This window comes from Dipteris shenzhenensis, chromosome 18, assembly GCF_047967505.1.
Source record: "Dipteris shenzhenensis isolate YYH24624 ecotype China chromosome 18, Dip_SZ_1.0, whole genome shotgun sequence".
NCBI lineage: Eukaryota > Viridiplantae > Streptophyta > Polypodiopsida > Gleicheniales > Dipteridaceae > Dipteris > Dipteris shenzhenensis.
In genome coordinates, this window is record NC_141613.1 from 43,285,441 (window position 1) to 43,301,382 (window position 15,942).

A 15,942-nucleotide genomic window follows, 5' to 3' on the forward strand; every position below is an offset into this window, starting at 1 on the left:
GTTGTTGTGTAATATAATAACCATCGATGTAGCTGAGTCTTTGGAACTTGTGTGGCCACATCCCTTGGCATACATAATGTCCTTTCCAATGTTGCATAAGATTTCCTAGGGCAAAAAGGACTTGGAACTTTGTTTAAATGCTTACAAAAGTCCTACCATGACTACATATATCCAAGAATTCCTCCACTCATTTCACACCAGGGATGAACAAGATGGAAAATTTGGGGCCATCGCTATAAATCAGAGACAAATTAATATTTATCTCGATACTATAATGATCTAAAAGGATTTTTTACTTTCCAAATAAAGGGTCAAAATATTCCTCACAACCTTCCAATGCTAAGTTTCAAGAAATTCAGCATCTCCCCTCAGCTGAGCACCAAGTTCCATAGGGATGGAATAATACTTTATACCGTCATACACAACAAGACAAAGCACCCATAGACGCGCGCACAGACGCGTTTCATGAACTAAATAAAAAACTTATGGGCGCGTTTATTTGCGCGTCAGGAGACCCGCGTCTAACTGTGCATCTATATATCAGACTTATGCTCGTATAGACGCGCTCATACACGCATGAATAGACGCGCATATAAATGCTTTGATAGACGCACGTATAGACGCAAGTCGAACAGACAGACGCGAATATAAACGCGTTTTTAAACGCACTGATAGACGCGTGCTTTTAATTCCAAATAAAATATTACAACTCCAAAATGCAATAAAATTGAAAGCTCAAAAAGTTCTTGTATATACATATAGCACGAAGCTCGCGTCTATTAGCGCGTCTACAGGCGCGTTTAAATACACAGAGTAGACGGGCATTTAGACGCGCAGTTAGACGCAAGATTAGACGCGACGATAGACGCAACACAGAGTTTTTAAGTTAAGCATTTGAAGAAGAGCAAATTTGGTGGGTTGTTTGTTTGTAGGATGTCTCCATCTTCAACAAGCAGCTCTAGTGAGGATGAATCCCTCCGTATCCACCATCGCGAAATGTGGTTGGAGCAAAAAATCAAATGTCTGTGTGATCGATGTCGAGGAAACATGTATCGTGCACGTAGGATTACGCTCAATCATATCTCAAAGTATGGAGAATGGGATGTGATCGTAAACAGGGTAAGGATTTGTAAGTTAAGGTTGATTGAGATACCTATGGGTGTTCATATGTTTGAGTTATAATGATCCCGTTTTAATTTGATACAGGATGCAGTGCCACACCCGCACATGTTACCCTATGCCCGTCGTGAGGAGGCGAAGCGTCGGCTATATGAGGTGGGATCTTCAGGAGGGACCATTACGGATGCATGGAATGATGGTGATAGTAGCCCTCCACCATTACCTCATGAAGCCGTGGAGGAGGAGGTGTTTGATGATATGGTGCGGGATTTATATGTCCATCAAGGGAGGGATAATAGCATGGAGCAGGATGAGAACTCCCGCGGACTCTCCTGCGTGGAAGCATATTGAAGACACATGGCCAAGCTTCAAGGAAGAACCTAGGAGCTTGAGACTTGGATTGGGTATGGACGGTGTGAACCCATTTGGTCTCAAAAGCACGTCTTACAGTGTATGGCCAGTGGTATTGGTGAATTACAATCTTCCACCCTCTATGGCTATTCAGAAAGGACATGTCATGCTGTCCCTTCTAATTCCAGGGAAACATAAAGTCAAAAACCCTGATGTTTATTTGGAGCCTTTGATTGATGAGCTAGAGATACTTTGGAGAGGTATCGAGGTGCATGATGTGAGCAGGCCTCCCTCATCACGAGACTTCAACTGCAAAGCAGTCTTGATGTGGACGATGCATGACTTCCCAGGCTATGGCGAGTGTTCAGGTAAGCATTGCATTTTTAAATTATGAATAGGCAAGGACGTGGCACCCTAAACCCACCTTCCACTCTTAATTGCATCTATTGTTTCAGGTCTCACTACATCGGGTTACCATGCATGTCCTGTTTGTGGTCCTTCACTAGTTGCCTCACGGGCAGACGCAGTGAATAAGGTCATCTATGAGAATCACCATCGATTTCTCCCACCTGATCATCCTAGATATGTTGCCCCTTGGAATGAAGTCCTCCCACAATCACTCACCGCGGGAGATTGGATGAGAATTTGGGACGGTTCCACGACTCCTCCACCACTTGGCATGAGCCGGTAAGGATTTGTAACTATTGGCTGGAAGTAAAGATTGGCTATATTGGTTGAAAGTGAGGATTGCACGCTAACACTTTATTTTGTTTAGATACTCCATCTTTTATCATTTACCATATTGGTCCCACCTCAAGATCAATCACCTGCTCGATCCCATGCATATCTTCAAGAATGTGGCATCTACCATTTGGGAGCATTTGAATGGGACACGAGATTCGGCAGGCATAAGGGAGGATCTACGTACCACAGGGAGGATGCGTGAAGCTTGGCCTCAAGAGAGACCAAATGGGCGTGTTTTTTTACCTCGTGCACCGTGGATGTTATCAAAGCTAGAGATGGCTTAAGGACGTTTTGGATGTAAAGTGGTTTAAGGACGTGGTGGAAAGAGGCCCTAATGCAACAATCAAACGCCATGCAAGTGGCTTTGTAACTATTGACTCCACAAAGTTTTGGCAAAGTAGGAAGGACACACTAATACTACCGCAACAATGTGAACAGGTACTGTGCACACACATAAAAATACTCGCTTTTAAATATTTGATGCAAGAAAAGTAACATGATTGTATTTGTGTTTGAATTAGGTTGTCTATCAACCAATGGTGGATAATAATAGGTGGTGGCATGTCATACCTATTATGCCACGTTCCAAAGTGATGTATAGTACATTTACTAATATGGAGCGTATGGAGGATAATCATGGCCATGGACGTGATGATGACCGTGATACAAGAGAGGAGGATGATCATGAGATAGGAGATATAGATATTGAGGCCGGCATTACCCGTGAGGACGAGCCTACCATTGGAGATCTTGATTTCGATGAGCACATGAGTGGCACAAGTAGTAGTGGGTTGAATGTATTTGTAGATCTAAACACTTGTTTGGATTTTGAAGTAGATAGTTTGGCAAGGGTTGATCTCATTGAGGATGAGATTGAACCGTAGCCCCACAATTGATATTGGCAAAACTATTTTACATATTGTCTCATTCTCCTCATTTTCCTTAATTCTTGTATATGTGGGCTTGCAAAAAATTATGTGCTTTGGTAATCATGGGCAATGTTTAGAAAGCAATGATGTACACCAAAATCTCACTTTCTGTATTCTCTGGAGCGCGTCTAACAATGCGTTTAAATGCGCGTCTGATTCTCAGTGTAAACGCGCAAATACACGCGCAAATAGACGCACTAATAAACGGGATGTTAGACGGGCCCGTATTTTCTCAGGTCTAACGCGCAAATAAACGCGGTGATTGATGCGCAAATAGATGAGCATTTAGCCGCGCTAATAGATGCGCCCGTAATTTCTCTACTAGAGCAACGCCTATAGACGCGCCCGCTATTTTGCGCGTCTACCAAGCGCGTCTATAGTTGCTTTGTGTTGTTGTGATAGACCTTGATCTCAAGGAGGAAACTACATTTCTATCCACAATCTTGGGTATTAAGTGTGGAAAGAATTGATCCCTTCCACTATACATATTTTTTTTCTTAGTAGGAAGTTAAAACAAGATTTGATCTAGCATCTGGTCCTCGTATTAACAAAGAAACTCAATGGTTCAACTAGCCAAAAATGTAAAATTCCCTACTTATTGGCGGTAATCATCAATACAAAGGTTCTAAAAAAGGAAATGGCCTACCACTATCACCACAACATCTTGAGGATCTAGATATCCTCCTGTCACCAATGTGGAACAAACATAATTTCCTCTTCATGCCACATTTCTCAGTGAGGATGTTCTAGAGAAAAAACTACCCACATTGGAGGTAGGGAACGGAGTGTTGCAATAGGAGATGCTACAAATATATATCCAACAGCAAAAAGAACCAGATTCTACGTCTGTGCAAGAACCCTCCAAGTTCCAACATCATGGACATCAACGAGACACAAGGGTTCTATCCAAGCTCAACAACAAGTGTCATGCACCCAAGTGTCATAATTTTTGGTAGAGCGGACCCCTAGGCAACACTGCATGGTCGGATGGATTAGGGCCGCACCAAATGTATCAACACTTTTGACAAACCTCATCATCATTTGTGATCCTCCAACGTCAAGCTAACCAAATTTCAAAAAAAATTACTAGCTTGGATAAGGATGAGCATATCTAGGAATTCGAATGCCAAACTATAGCAAATATCCAAGTCCAATTCCAAGGAACCTAGATAGAGGTCACATCTCTTCATGCCCAAATATCAAAGAAAGAGCTTGTAGAGTTGCAACAAACTTTGGTGATGTTGACTTTCCATTTTAGGGAGCTCACAAGGGAATTGCATGCCTTCTACTCAAAGAACAACTTGTCACCAATTTACAAGCAACCATTGCTCAAGCCCAAGCCTTGGAGCAATAGTCAAGTAGCACTGAAGACATTTCCCAACAAAATCAAGTCACCTTATAGATGAAAAATATTAAGGGTGCTTATACTTGATCTACCATAAGTATAAGGAGAAACCTGATGAGTTGCACTCCCACAAAGTTACAATCTCAAAGCTAGAATTGCAATTGCTAGTCTAGACCAATTAGGCAATGGATGAAACAATAAAGAAATCCCATTATATGAATTGGAAGATTTTGTCAAATACTTCTTTTGCCTCTGCAAGTGAGCCACACACATACATGTCAATCAAATCCCACCCCTGTAGCTATGTCGAAGGATTAGTTGGCCTACCTCACCTCTAACTTGCCATATCTCACCACTCACTCTCTATGCCAATCTCCTAACCTCAATTCCGCTTGCTACTATCACTCTCTTAACTTTTCTCGAGCTCCAGTTCTTATATCGATAATCCCACCACCGAGGATTGTCACCTTGCTCAATCCATTTTCTCTGTCCTCCTACCACTTCCCTCATATATCCCTCCCACTATTAGCCCCCTTGCATGTTGCTCACCCATGTCTCCAGATTCTCTCTATGTATCGCCATCACCTTTGACACCAATTGAGGTGCCTTTAGCAACAATGAACATGATCTTTGATTTTCAATATCAAGGCCCAGATGATCTAATTGCACTCCCATGCCTGATTCCAATTATGTGGTTAATTATGATGTAATTCCAATTCCAAGTAACCCCATTAAGGAATTATGGAACAAATACTAGATATGAAGTCTCACGATGGATAGAGCATGAACAATTTCCCAGTTAACATTCAGCACCATCAGCTTATTAAAGTTGCATCGCCAACCTAACTAGACAACCCAAAATCTTTGATGAGGCCTTCTTGAATGAATACCTCCATGCCCCTCCATGCCTCATACATCATCCCAAGTTCTATCCAGTACCACGCTTTAAGAAAATTCAAGAAATTTCCTACACTGAGAATATAATGTTATTGCTTATTTCATAGATATACAGCTCATTCCCTATGTAGATAATTACAAAAGATACATTCTTGCTAATTGCTGGATAAAGACCTCATTTCCTATATAGGAATTGTATAAGCAACTTCATTCTCCACATAAAGACTCACATTTTCTAGATAGCAATATAAGTGGGCTATATAGGAAGTGAATTTTCCTACATAGAAAATGTCTAATCCACTTCATTCTCCATACATTTCCTAAATAGCACTATATACGTGAACTACAAGGAAATAAAATTGCCTACATAGCAAATGTGTAATCCAATTCATTCTCCATATTAACTCACATTTCTTAGATAGCACTATAAACGTAATCAAATTCTTTAGACAAGAAACTCAAAATCAACTTCATTCTCCATATAAAGACTTACATTTCCTAGATAGCTATATAGGAAATGCAATTATTTAGATAAAGAGGACAAAATGGTTCTTTCTATTCGGTAAATATGCAAGAGTTTCTTAGTTTGGTAGCAACTCACTATATAGAGATGGGTCAAAAGATCCTTTGTGTGTGTAGAGAATGTTACATGATTAGTGCAAACAAATTAGTACTTGATCAAAGCATGTATTCATGCCCACAAATTACACTCACTTTTCTATTAAAAAATGCTTTATAGTATTGCTTATGTTTATTTTCTAAAAGTATAAAAGGATTGAGGGATCTAGTAAGGAAGTCTATAGCGAGTACACTCATCACAAGGTTTTTTTATTATATAATTTACATGGCTTTAACAAAGTTATGCTTAGGGAAAGGGTTTTAAAACGGGCATTTAAGATAAAATTAGACGTTTATGAAGCATTAGGATAAAATATCTATAAGTGTATTTATATTAGTGCCTTGAACTCGAGTGCTGGATAAGGTTTTTAAGGGATGCATTAATTTTAGGAGCAAAAACCTATGAGCAGGTTTATCCGAGCGTGTTTTTCAAGAGACTTAATAAATTGTATTTCTTTAGGAAACATGGCTTTTATACTTTTATTTTCACTAGAACTAGATTCCTTTATCATAAAAATATAAAGACTAGTCACTCATTCATTTTTACATAACATAAATTTTCTTATTTGTAGACATCCCCTTGTACCCCTGTTATTACCTTAAAAAAGTGTTGAAAAATAATTCATTTAAGGAAAATCCCTCATAATCACTTTTAATGTAATAATATTCTGCATATATAATTACTTGTTATTAAACACATTTATATCATATGGCAATATCTTTCTAGTGTTTTTATAGCATAAATAAGAAGATATTTATGGACATGTTTCTAAAGAAGTTTAAATTACTATAATAACTTGGACTTATATATCACTCTCATAAAATACACATAATATTTAATACTATATATGCAACATTTTCCAAAGTATAACCCCATAGATGTGCTGAAATGGGGTTTTTCGATCAATTTGAGTAAGTTGAATGACTATATTTGGACATTGGATGTGAAAGTTATGTCGCTTTTAAAAGTGTTGTCCAAGGTAGTTTCACTACCTTGATGGGTCGCTTCTATGCTTATTCTTTGGAGAAACAATTTCATGAAGATAGGTTGAGAGAGTTTTTCAATGTCACCCCCTATTAAGTAAAAGTTGTAAGAACGATCATAAGGGAATTTTCATAGAGAAGTCTACTCTACATGTGGGTTTCTTCAAAAGCTATCCCATTATGTTCTCACCATTCGCAAGGATTCACATAAAGATTTGTGTATAAAATAGGCATTGCTATAATACTTTGCATATTTCTAAGTGAAACTATGTTTTCTTCTGATAGAGTTTTGCCATATTCTTGCATAGTTGCAAGCTTTTTTTTTCCTTTGCTTGGACGCTCGGAAGATTTCGCTCGAAAAATGGTCGTGGCTATTTTTAAGTAGTGTTAACCCTCACAAGGTGCTCGTGTTTGTTTTCATGTACAATTGAAAAGCCGTAGGCCTCATTAGCTTAGTGATTTTAAGGAGGCTTTGAGGGGGAAGAGCGAGAGTAGGAGATGCAAGGTACAGCTCGTAGAACAATTTGTTTTTAAGAGTTTAGTGAGCATACAAGGGATGCGGCAGCCGGCCTGCACGATCTAAATCTCATAGAGCATGCTTATTTCCATGAGATTTGAAGGAGGCACCGTGAGCATCAGGGATGAAGCAGTAGACGTGCTGTTGGAGTACAAAAACCGATAGATCCAATTCAGAACACACTTCCTAAACCAGTTTCTCACTCCCTCTCTGTTCATCACCAATGTTGTCCTTCCAATCACCAGCACTGCACCTTCCTTCTTGGCGCTCTCTAGTTCTGCCAATTCTTCCACCAGATCGTCCTTTGAGGAGTTCTCATCTTTTAGCTTTGCAGTTTCTGAGTTGGAGGACGCTATGAATTCTTTTAAGCTCTCAACTACAGTCTGCCAAAACCCATCCCATTCTACATGTTTCTCTTCTGCATATCCATAGAGCGCCGCGCATCTATACAACCCTTTGTCCCCTCCACAGCTGGAGAACTTGAACCGTGCCGCCTCTTCGACTTTGGGTAGCTTGGCATACCTCAGACTGGTGAATATGATCACTTGATGCAAAGAGCGAATGTTTTTGAGGTAGTGCGTGATAAGTGGAGGGACATCATCGTCCAGATCACAGTAGAATATGCACAACCCTGGAACCCGCCTAACATCGGAAGTAGTGACCAGGCCACCTAGGTCATCGATACTAATCATATTTGCCTTCTCATATGCACGGTGTTTTTCCCTCCCATAGATCCAGCTATACATGATGAGACCGATAAGCATAGCTACAAGGAAAGGTAGCCAGCCACCCTTGGGCACTTTATTTAGCACGGCTGACACATAGATAGTTTCGATGGTTGCGAAGGTAAAGAAAAATGCTAGCACAAGGGGAAGGGGTGTGTCCCAAATGACCACCATCACCAAACTTACGAGGCTGGTTGTGATAAGCATAACCATGATGACTGCCACACCTGCGAGAAGGAAGCAAGCTCGAGCTCCCATGAGTGTTCTAGCGCATTAGAAAGTTTTGTTTTTATTATTAGAATGCTGTGTTGTGAATTCATCTACAGCTCTACCGGCCTGTGTTCGAATTCAAATGGCGTGCCAAATGTACATGCAAAGGGAAGCACGTTTGATTGCTTACCATAAGCGTTACCCAGGGTGCTTGCATCTCTGAATCCCAGGACCACAAGCACGCAGATCACCATTAGGAAATAGTTAACTTCAGGTGAATAGACTTGTCCTTCATGGTTTTCAGATGTGTGGAGGAGTCTAACTTTGGGAAACATATCCAGAGCTACAGATTGTTTCACCAAAGAGAAGCATGCGGTGATGAGGCATTGGCTCGCAATAATGGCAGTTAGAGTTGCAATGATAAACATAGGCCAGAAGACGGGCTTAGGTATGAAATTGTAGAAGACTTCACCCTTACTGTCGAGATGTTTTATGAGATAGGCAGCTTGTCCGGCATAGGTAATGACGTTCGAAGGGTAAGCGAAGAAAACAAAAGCCAGCTGCGCCATGGAAACGCACATAGTGGATGAGAATCGTTTTAGATGTACAGGTATAAAGAAAAGGCAAGCCTCTGATGTTACCTGCATGGATAGTCGGTTGAAATGACCGAGATCAGCGTACATTGCTTCAGAACCTGAAAAGGAACGATTTCTTGATTGAGTTCGAGGAGGGTTTGGTTTCCTACTATCCCATTCACGTTGTTCTGCATGCGATTGTAGAATGTAGGATTGAATGAAAATGGAAGCCCAGTTTAATCCGTACCCGTAATACACAGTACAGTGCCCGCTAGAACTTTCCAGCCCTCCTTCCCACGCCGAAGGAAGAATGTCAATATGTAATGTGGAGAAATTGCCTTGAAAATAGTCGGGTAGTAAAGAACGATATTATATGCTCCCAGTAAAGGCGTTGAGATGAACCATACTACGACGATGGGAGAGAACAAGAAGCTAACACGGCTTGTTCCAAACCTTTGGAGTAGAAACAGAGCAAGCAGAAGTGCCGCTGTGATGATAACAACGGAAGCTGTGAATATGTCCACAAAAGACGAAGCACTGTGAGCATCAATCCATTTATAAAGGCATCCATTCTTAAGGAAATTCAAACTGTTCTGACATAATGGCTCACACTGATTCAATGAGCTTGAAGCAGTTTTTAACCCCTCAACGGCTGCCAGCACTGGAGGACCAAAAAGAAGAAAAACATGGTTCATTCCTCTTGGTTACAGCTGATCACAGTGAGAATATCTTAAGAGTTCGCTTCCACTAACTGCAAATTTTGGCGAAAGCTCAATTTACAGCTTAATTACAAGGGGAGTTCAGCCAATTCACATAACAGACTCGATGAATGAACTCACCTGATATTGCAGGAGTAAGAATGCCATCCCCAATCAGCATGCATACGCCCATCATGGTCACTGTAAATAGCACTGTCTGGCTCGCTTTGCTACCCTGTAAGAAGTGGATAGTTTTGGATCGGCGTGACTTTGGTATAATGATCGATGTTGATGTTTGACTCTCTTGGGAAGTCTTCACATTGCGTGAAATAGCGACATGTTGGCATAACAGCGAATATAATGCAAAAGTCCCACCTATTGGAAAGGACCAACGTCAGTTTGTTTCCCCGGAAAAGGATCAAGGTCAGTATATTTTGAAGCTTTGCATACAGAGTCCACACATTTGGGCAAAAACTAGTATGCAAATCTAAAAGGTTAGATCTACATTTCCAACGTCAGTTGGTTTCCCCGGAAAAAGATCAAGGTCAGTTTATTTTGAAGCTTTGCATACAGAATCCACACATTTGGACAAAAACTAGTATATGCAAATCTAAAAGGTTAGATCTACATTTCCAACGTCAGTTGGTTTCCCCGGAAAAGGATCAAGGTCAGTTTATTTTGAAGCTTTGCATACAGAGTCCACACATTTGGACAAAAACTAGTATGCAAATGTAAAAGGTTAAGATCTACAGATGGCGACAGACAATTTGGGAGGCACCACGTCCAGGTTGATGGCATCATTAGAGACTTGGTATTTACATATTGAGCACTATAATGGCTCTCTTTCCTTCTTCCGATCTGAACTACCGACAGATATAAAGAATCTTCCTTTCCTCTTGCTGCCGTAGTCGGGAAATCGGCTTTGGTTATTACAATGTTCCAAAGTCGAGAATTTGCAAACCTTAATACAGTCAGTACGGACCTTACTTCTTCACCATGATCGTATGCCCTCAAATGGGCGAGTTGCAGGATAGCAATTAAATGGGCGACAACTAGGGATACAAAATCAGTGCACCACCGGAAATGCATACCTTCACCATGATCGTCTGCTCGCAACACAATAAGCCCGTACTTGAGTAAGGCGATCAGTGTAAACGTCCAAAAGACTATGCTCATGACACCGAGGTAATCGGGCTCCGTAGGCGAGTGCAGATGGAAGGAAGAAAAGACATACAACGGGCAGGTTCCGATTCCAGCATAAACAACTCCCATCGTCTGATACGCAAGCACGAAGGTTTTCCAATGTCTACAGGAAGATTTCAACCATAATCAGAGAGATGGACAACATATCAGGTGATCATATTGCACCAGACGTGCAGAGAGTGTTCCTCGGACTTCCTTGCTCCCTCAAATTAATTTCGCGATTTCATCCAGTCATGTTATCAGTACATCTCCGTCGAATAACATGTAACTTCCACACACAAAGCACGCTCTGTACTATATGGTAGAGAAAATAGTCTTACTAAGGATCAAAACATATATACCCTGTTGATGATATTTTTGCAAGATCAAAAGAGTTATAAGCATTATACCCTGTTGATGAGATTTTTGCAGCCAGTAAGAGCAGAGCCGATATTCTAAATGGTCCTTTCTTGTCCACTTTGTTGCAGGTCGTGTCACATCTTCCGTCTTGACGCATCCCGATCCCATCGTCAGGCTCAGGGATGCTAACAAGGTGAACGTTTGATGTCGGAGTTTCACCTTCGTCCGTCATTGCACTGTGCAGAAGATTATTAGCGTGATGCGCTTACGGAAACAATGCACATTGCACAAGGGGAACTAGACAGTGAATTAAATCCGAATCAATGCACCCAAAAGTAATGCAAGCACGCCGACGAAGTTCGAACATCCGGAATACTAACGAACAAAGAATCAAAGTAGCTTCCACACCTGCTAACACAACTAGATTCGGAATACTAACGAACTAAGGAATCAAAGTAATAATAAGTAGATTCCATACTTGCTTTCTCAACTAGAGTCTGTTCTCAAAATAGTCTCCACACCTGCTTGGCCAGCTGGATTCTGTAGTTTCCACACGTACTTGCACAACTAGATCACGTTCTCGTATCAATGTCTCGTGATTATCGAGTTTTCATCTTTGCTTGAAAGTTGAAAGTTTAACTGAAATGGTGCGCTAAGCGCTTGCCGGTTGCCCCATAATCTCGAGGCAATCATTGCATGCATATCTCTGCACCTAAATGATGCTCTTGAGTCTTGCTGGTTGCCGCCGCTAGGGGACAACTGATGACAAACAAGAGTCGGCTGATCAACGGCCCACCAGGATCACGCTGTCGTGAGGCAGGCTATTTTGCTTTCACTTTGTCCTGACGGTTGCCGCCCACAATCTGCAGGCAATCAACTGCAGCGTCCAGAGTCCAGCCTACAGCGCGTCTTGTGCCCATTTCAAGGGGTAGACTTTCAAGTTTCAACCGTGATTAATAGAAGTCCGGCACGGATCTATTGAACAAATGACGAGACACGAACCTACGACAGTTCTCCCATCATACGATCGACAACGTGTCAGGACGGAGATTTTCAGAAGAAATGATGGGCAAGAAGAAGAGCAAGACCAGTGTTATTAGAAGATCAAAAGACCCCAGCGCCCAAAACAAAGGCCGGCGGCGTGTCTAAATTACCAAGGCCTGATGGTTATGAGAAAGGACAAATGGAGAATTTGTTTCACTCTTCATGAGATGTTGGACACATAATGATACCACATTTGAGTTTGAGGGGCATGGGAGGATTTGAATTTACCCAATCTATACCACATTTATCACACTCTACCACCAACCTAGCCTCTAGCATTGTTACCCAAGCTCAATTCCATACATTATTAAAGATATATGCATATTTGAAGGACATCTCTATGCCCTCTCTACCATTGTTACCCAAACTCAATTCCATATATCATTAAAGATATGTGCATGTCATAAGGACACCTCTATGGCCCTCTGCTAGTGGTGCTAGTGTGCATTTCAATTAGAGGTGAGAATGATCTCTTGCCATGGTAGAGATGATAACACACAACTATGTGCATACCAGGGTCTTGCCCTATAGGCTATCACTCAAGAGACGGTGGGCTAACCTTCAAATTTGAGGGGACACGGGGCTAACCTTCAAATTTGAGGAAGGTTTTAAAACCTACAAATTTCAAGACGTTTTAGACTTTCGTTATAATTTTAGTGAAACCTCCACATGTCAAGGGGGTTTAGACTTTAGTTATATAATTTTCGTGAAATCTGCAAGATTTCAATGAAAACTTGTGAGCTTCAGGGTTTTAAAACCTGCAAGATTTCAATGAAAACTTGTGCGCTTCAGGGTTTTTGTAAAAATGGCTCCAAAATCTATGCAAGACACAAAGAAAACGTGCTAAGTAAACTTCAAATCGATGCATGCTGTACGACCAAACTGCGCACTGGCTTGCATCGCGCATACCACACCTCGAGCTCGTCACCAACGTTTTCTATAATCAGAGGCCTTAATCTCTAAATTGCACGGATGCTCTTACGGTAGCGTTTCACGATTAATATAAGTTTGTTATCTTGGCTCGTCTGAAGTCTGTGGCCCTATTAAGACGTATTACGTTTCGTTGCCGCTCTACATATTTGTTCCGCACCGCTGCCATATATGAAACATATTGAACTTCCATCCTAATGCTTCAGAATTGGACTCCTACTGATCAAGCTATGTATGCGTCAACTCATACCGGAGATAAGAGTCATTAACATTGTCAATAGAGCCCTTCCCTTGAGGCCCTTCGACTCTCCCGCCGTAAGCCCGTCCCTAAACGGAATGCCAATGCACAGGCAAAGTTTAAACTGATTGAGCGGGACGAAACTCGCAGGCTATGATCATTGAATGCCAGCACTTACCCAGCTCCGTGAAGTCTGTAGGCGGACCGAATGACAGAACTTTCAGCAGCTGTCCGGCAAAAGCTTCAGCTAGTTGTAAATGATCAAGGAGCATGCAGGAGCACGTTCTGGAAACATATAACTTATATAATGTCTGAAGGAGAATGGGTGGCGCCCTTTTTATTCACTGTGGCTGCCTTCACTGGTTCAAAGAATGAAGACTTGTCACAAGACACGAAATTCACGCTTGTAAGATGGAGACTTTGTCGACGTAGTCGACATGAGTGGCAATTAGCAACTTGTGAGGTTATCGTTAAGTTCAAATCGAGAAACGTATACTCATGGCGCACCTTGGATAGAAGAGAAACAAGCCAAGGATTATTAGGCTTTCGAAGAAATGGTGGTCCAATTAGTGTGAGATTGGACTCTGGACCCATACGGCCGTCACAATAAAATACAATCCCCAGGTCCTTTTCTGTGTAGTAGAGATTCAACAAGGGCCTTTTCTGTGTAGGAGAGATTCAACAGAGATCACCGCCTGCGAGCAATCGGGTTCGGATCTTTGAATTCGCATCTAAATATAGCATATTCGAATTCTTCCATAGCTAAAACTCAAAACATCAGAGATTCACAGTAGCCGTACAGCTGAATCTCCGAGACACCGATTCCCGTTCTCAGTGACAACATTGAATTGGGCATTGTAAAGAATTATAGATGTTGCAAAAGTCTGAGGTCTGATCAATTATCTGAGCCTGTGATATGTTCTCCGCCGTTGATGTCTCCATCTTCTATCGGACAGGATCGGAAAGGGACAGCTGACCTGGAAGTAGGCAATTGATAAGCAAAGCACGCTCAACTCCTACAGGTTTCACACTGTAGACTGATCAGTGTAGAGTGCTTATATATAGCTTAGGCCTTCCAGAATCCCGATCTTTTCCCTCCGAATATTTTTCAACCGCCCTCATGAATCATGCAGATGCGCGGCGACAAGATCGATGGCGGCCCGGGGGCAGCCTTTATTAGAACTTTTGTCCACTAAACGTAAGTCAGAACCATGCAGCCTTCCTCACATGTCTATCATGTCTTTGCTACAAGCCATGACTGTAGTCACATGCAGGGCAACTGTGACATGAGATCACAAGAGTCATAAGTTCGACTCATACCATCGTTTGCGTGTGCACGGGAATTCTAACAGAATTCTATCTCGGAGACCGTGGTTGATCAGGAGGCGCTGGCACTGCTGGGAGAAGACACTGTGGCTCGAGAGGAGGAGCTAGCTGCCACACGGGAAGGTATAGGACAACCTCTCGAGTCAGGTTATCAACATGCACAAAACATACAACGAATTTAACAAAATCCTGGACTCATGGAGACTGGAGTAATCTCAGCAGCGGATCGATCCTGAGGTGGGATCCAAAAGGTTCGTCAATAATGCATCGCACGTTACCCTTCACAGCAAGGCTCGACCCTCGAGCTTGCAATCGGAATAAACGTCATGACTAACACAGTCACGCGCCAGCTGTGAATTCAGTGAAGTTACGTGACCATGCAAAGATCTGACTCCTCAGATTTAGAACCGAGGCGTTATAGGTGCACTCTACCCTAACGGCGTTGCAGTCTTCTGCACAGTGGAAATCCGGAATCACGTCCATCTAAGGCAAGCTCGCTCCTGCTGTCTCGAACGGAAGGTCACCTGACACCGGCCCGGCCCGCTCGCTGCTGAGGTCTCCAGTGGCCCATCCGACATGAGTGATACTTCGTTCTTTAAAGTTGCTCCAATGATCTCGGACCTGCACCTCGAGGCTGACAGCTCAAGCTCAAAATAAGCAAATTGCTTTTAACCCGAACACTAGTCCAAAAATATATATTTTGGCTTCAACAGTACACCTTATTACACGTTCTGTAACTTTCTTTTGCACAATCTGCCTCCTGTGTTTCACCGAGGCGCATCAGCTGAAAATCTTACGGTCGTCAGAATTCATTGATCTTCGCTCCCTAGAACCCATAATAATAATACATACTGAATCCCGCACGGCTTTCAAGTAAGAAACGGATGGATATTACATGAAAGTCTTGGGTCAGTCGGGACCTTACAAGCTGGTTTCTGCCTCAAGGGATGGCAATCGTAGACAGCCGACCGTACGCTTTTCACGGGAGACATTCAAACGTACGTGCACCCTCGGCCTTCGGCTGAGCTTCACGAATTTTCACAAATGACATGGATACGCTGCGCTGCCAGGTTCCATTCATCTGGCCTTGATGCAGATGCACTGTTGCACACATTCTGTTCACTGATGTAGCCACTTGCGTGATTCTGGG

General features: G+C 42.1%; 1 protein-coding gene across 1 annotated transcript; it reads right to left on the reverse strand.

Moving 5' to 3' along the window:
- Positions 1 to 7,386: 7,386 nt before the first annotated feature.
- Positions 7,387 to 13,681, reverse strand: LOC147891265 (putative potassium transporter 17). The gene is made up of 9 exons (XM_087389917.1): positions 13,645 to 13,681; positions 11,305 to 11,490; positions 10,804 to 11,018; positions 9,854 to 10,087; positions 9,625 to 9,675; positions 9,262 to 9,522; positions 9,081 to 9,133; positions 8,630 to 8,999; positions 7,387 to 8,456 (listed from the first exon to the last, which is right to left on the reverse strand). Exons 2-9 carry the CDS (start codon positions 11,484 to 11,486, stop codon positions 7,567 to 7,569), a joined length of 2,256 nt encoding a protein of 751 aa, XP_087246043.1. The 5' UTR covers positions 11,487 to 11,490; positions 13,645 to 13,681; the 3' UTR covers positions 7,387 to 7,566.
- Between the last annotated feature and the right edge of the window lie 2,261 nt (positions 13,682 to 15,942).

Coding starts and splice junctions, on each gene's coding strand:
- LOC147891265 (XM_087389917.1), bottom strand. CDS start 11,486: ATGACGGACGAAGGTGAAACTCCGACATCAAACGTTCACCTTGTTAGC. Junction 11,019..11,304: donor GCAAAAATCTCATCAACAGG/GTATAATGCTTA, acceptor ATCTTCCTGTAG/ACATTGGAAAACCTTCGTGC. Junction 9,134..9,261: donor CACTGTACTGTGTATTACGG/GTACGGATTAAA, acceptor GTTCCTTTTCAG/GTTCTGAAGCAATGTACGCT.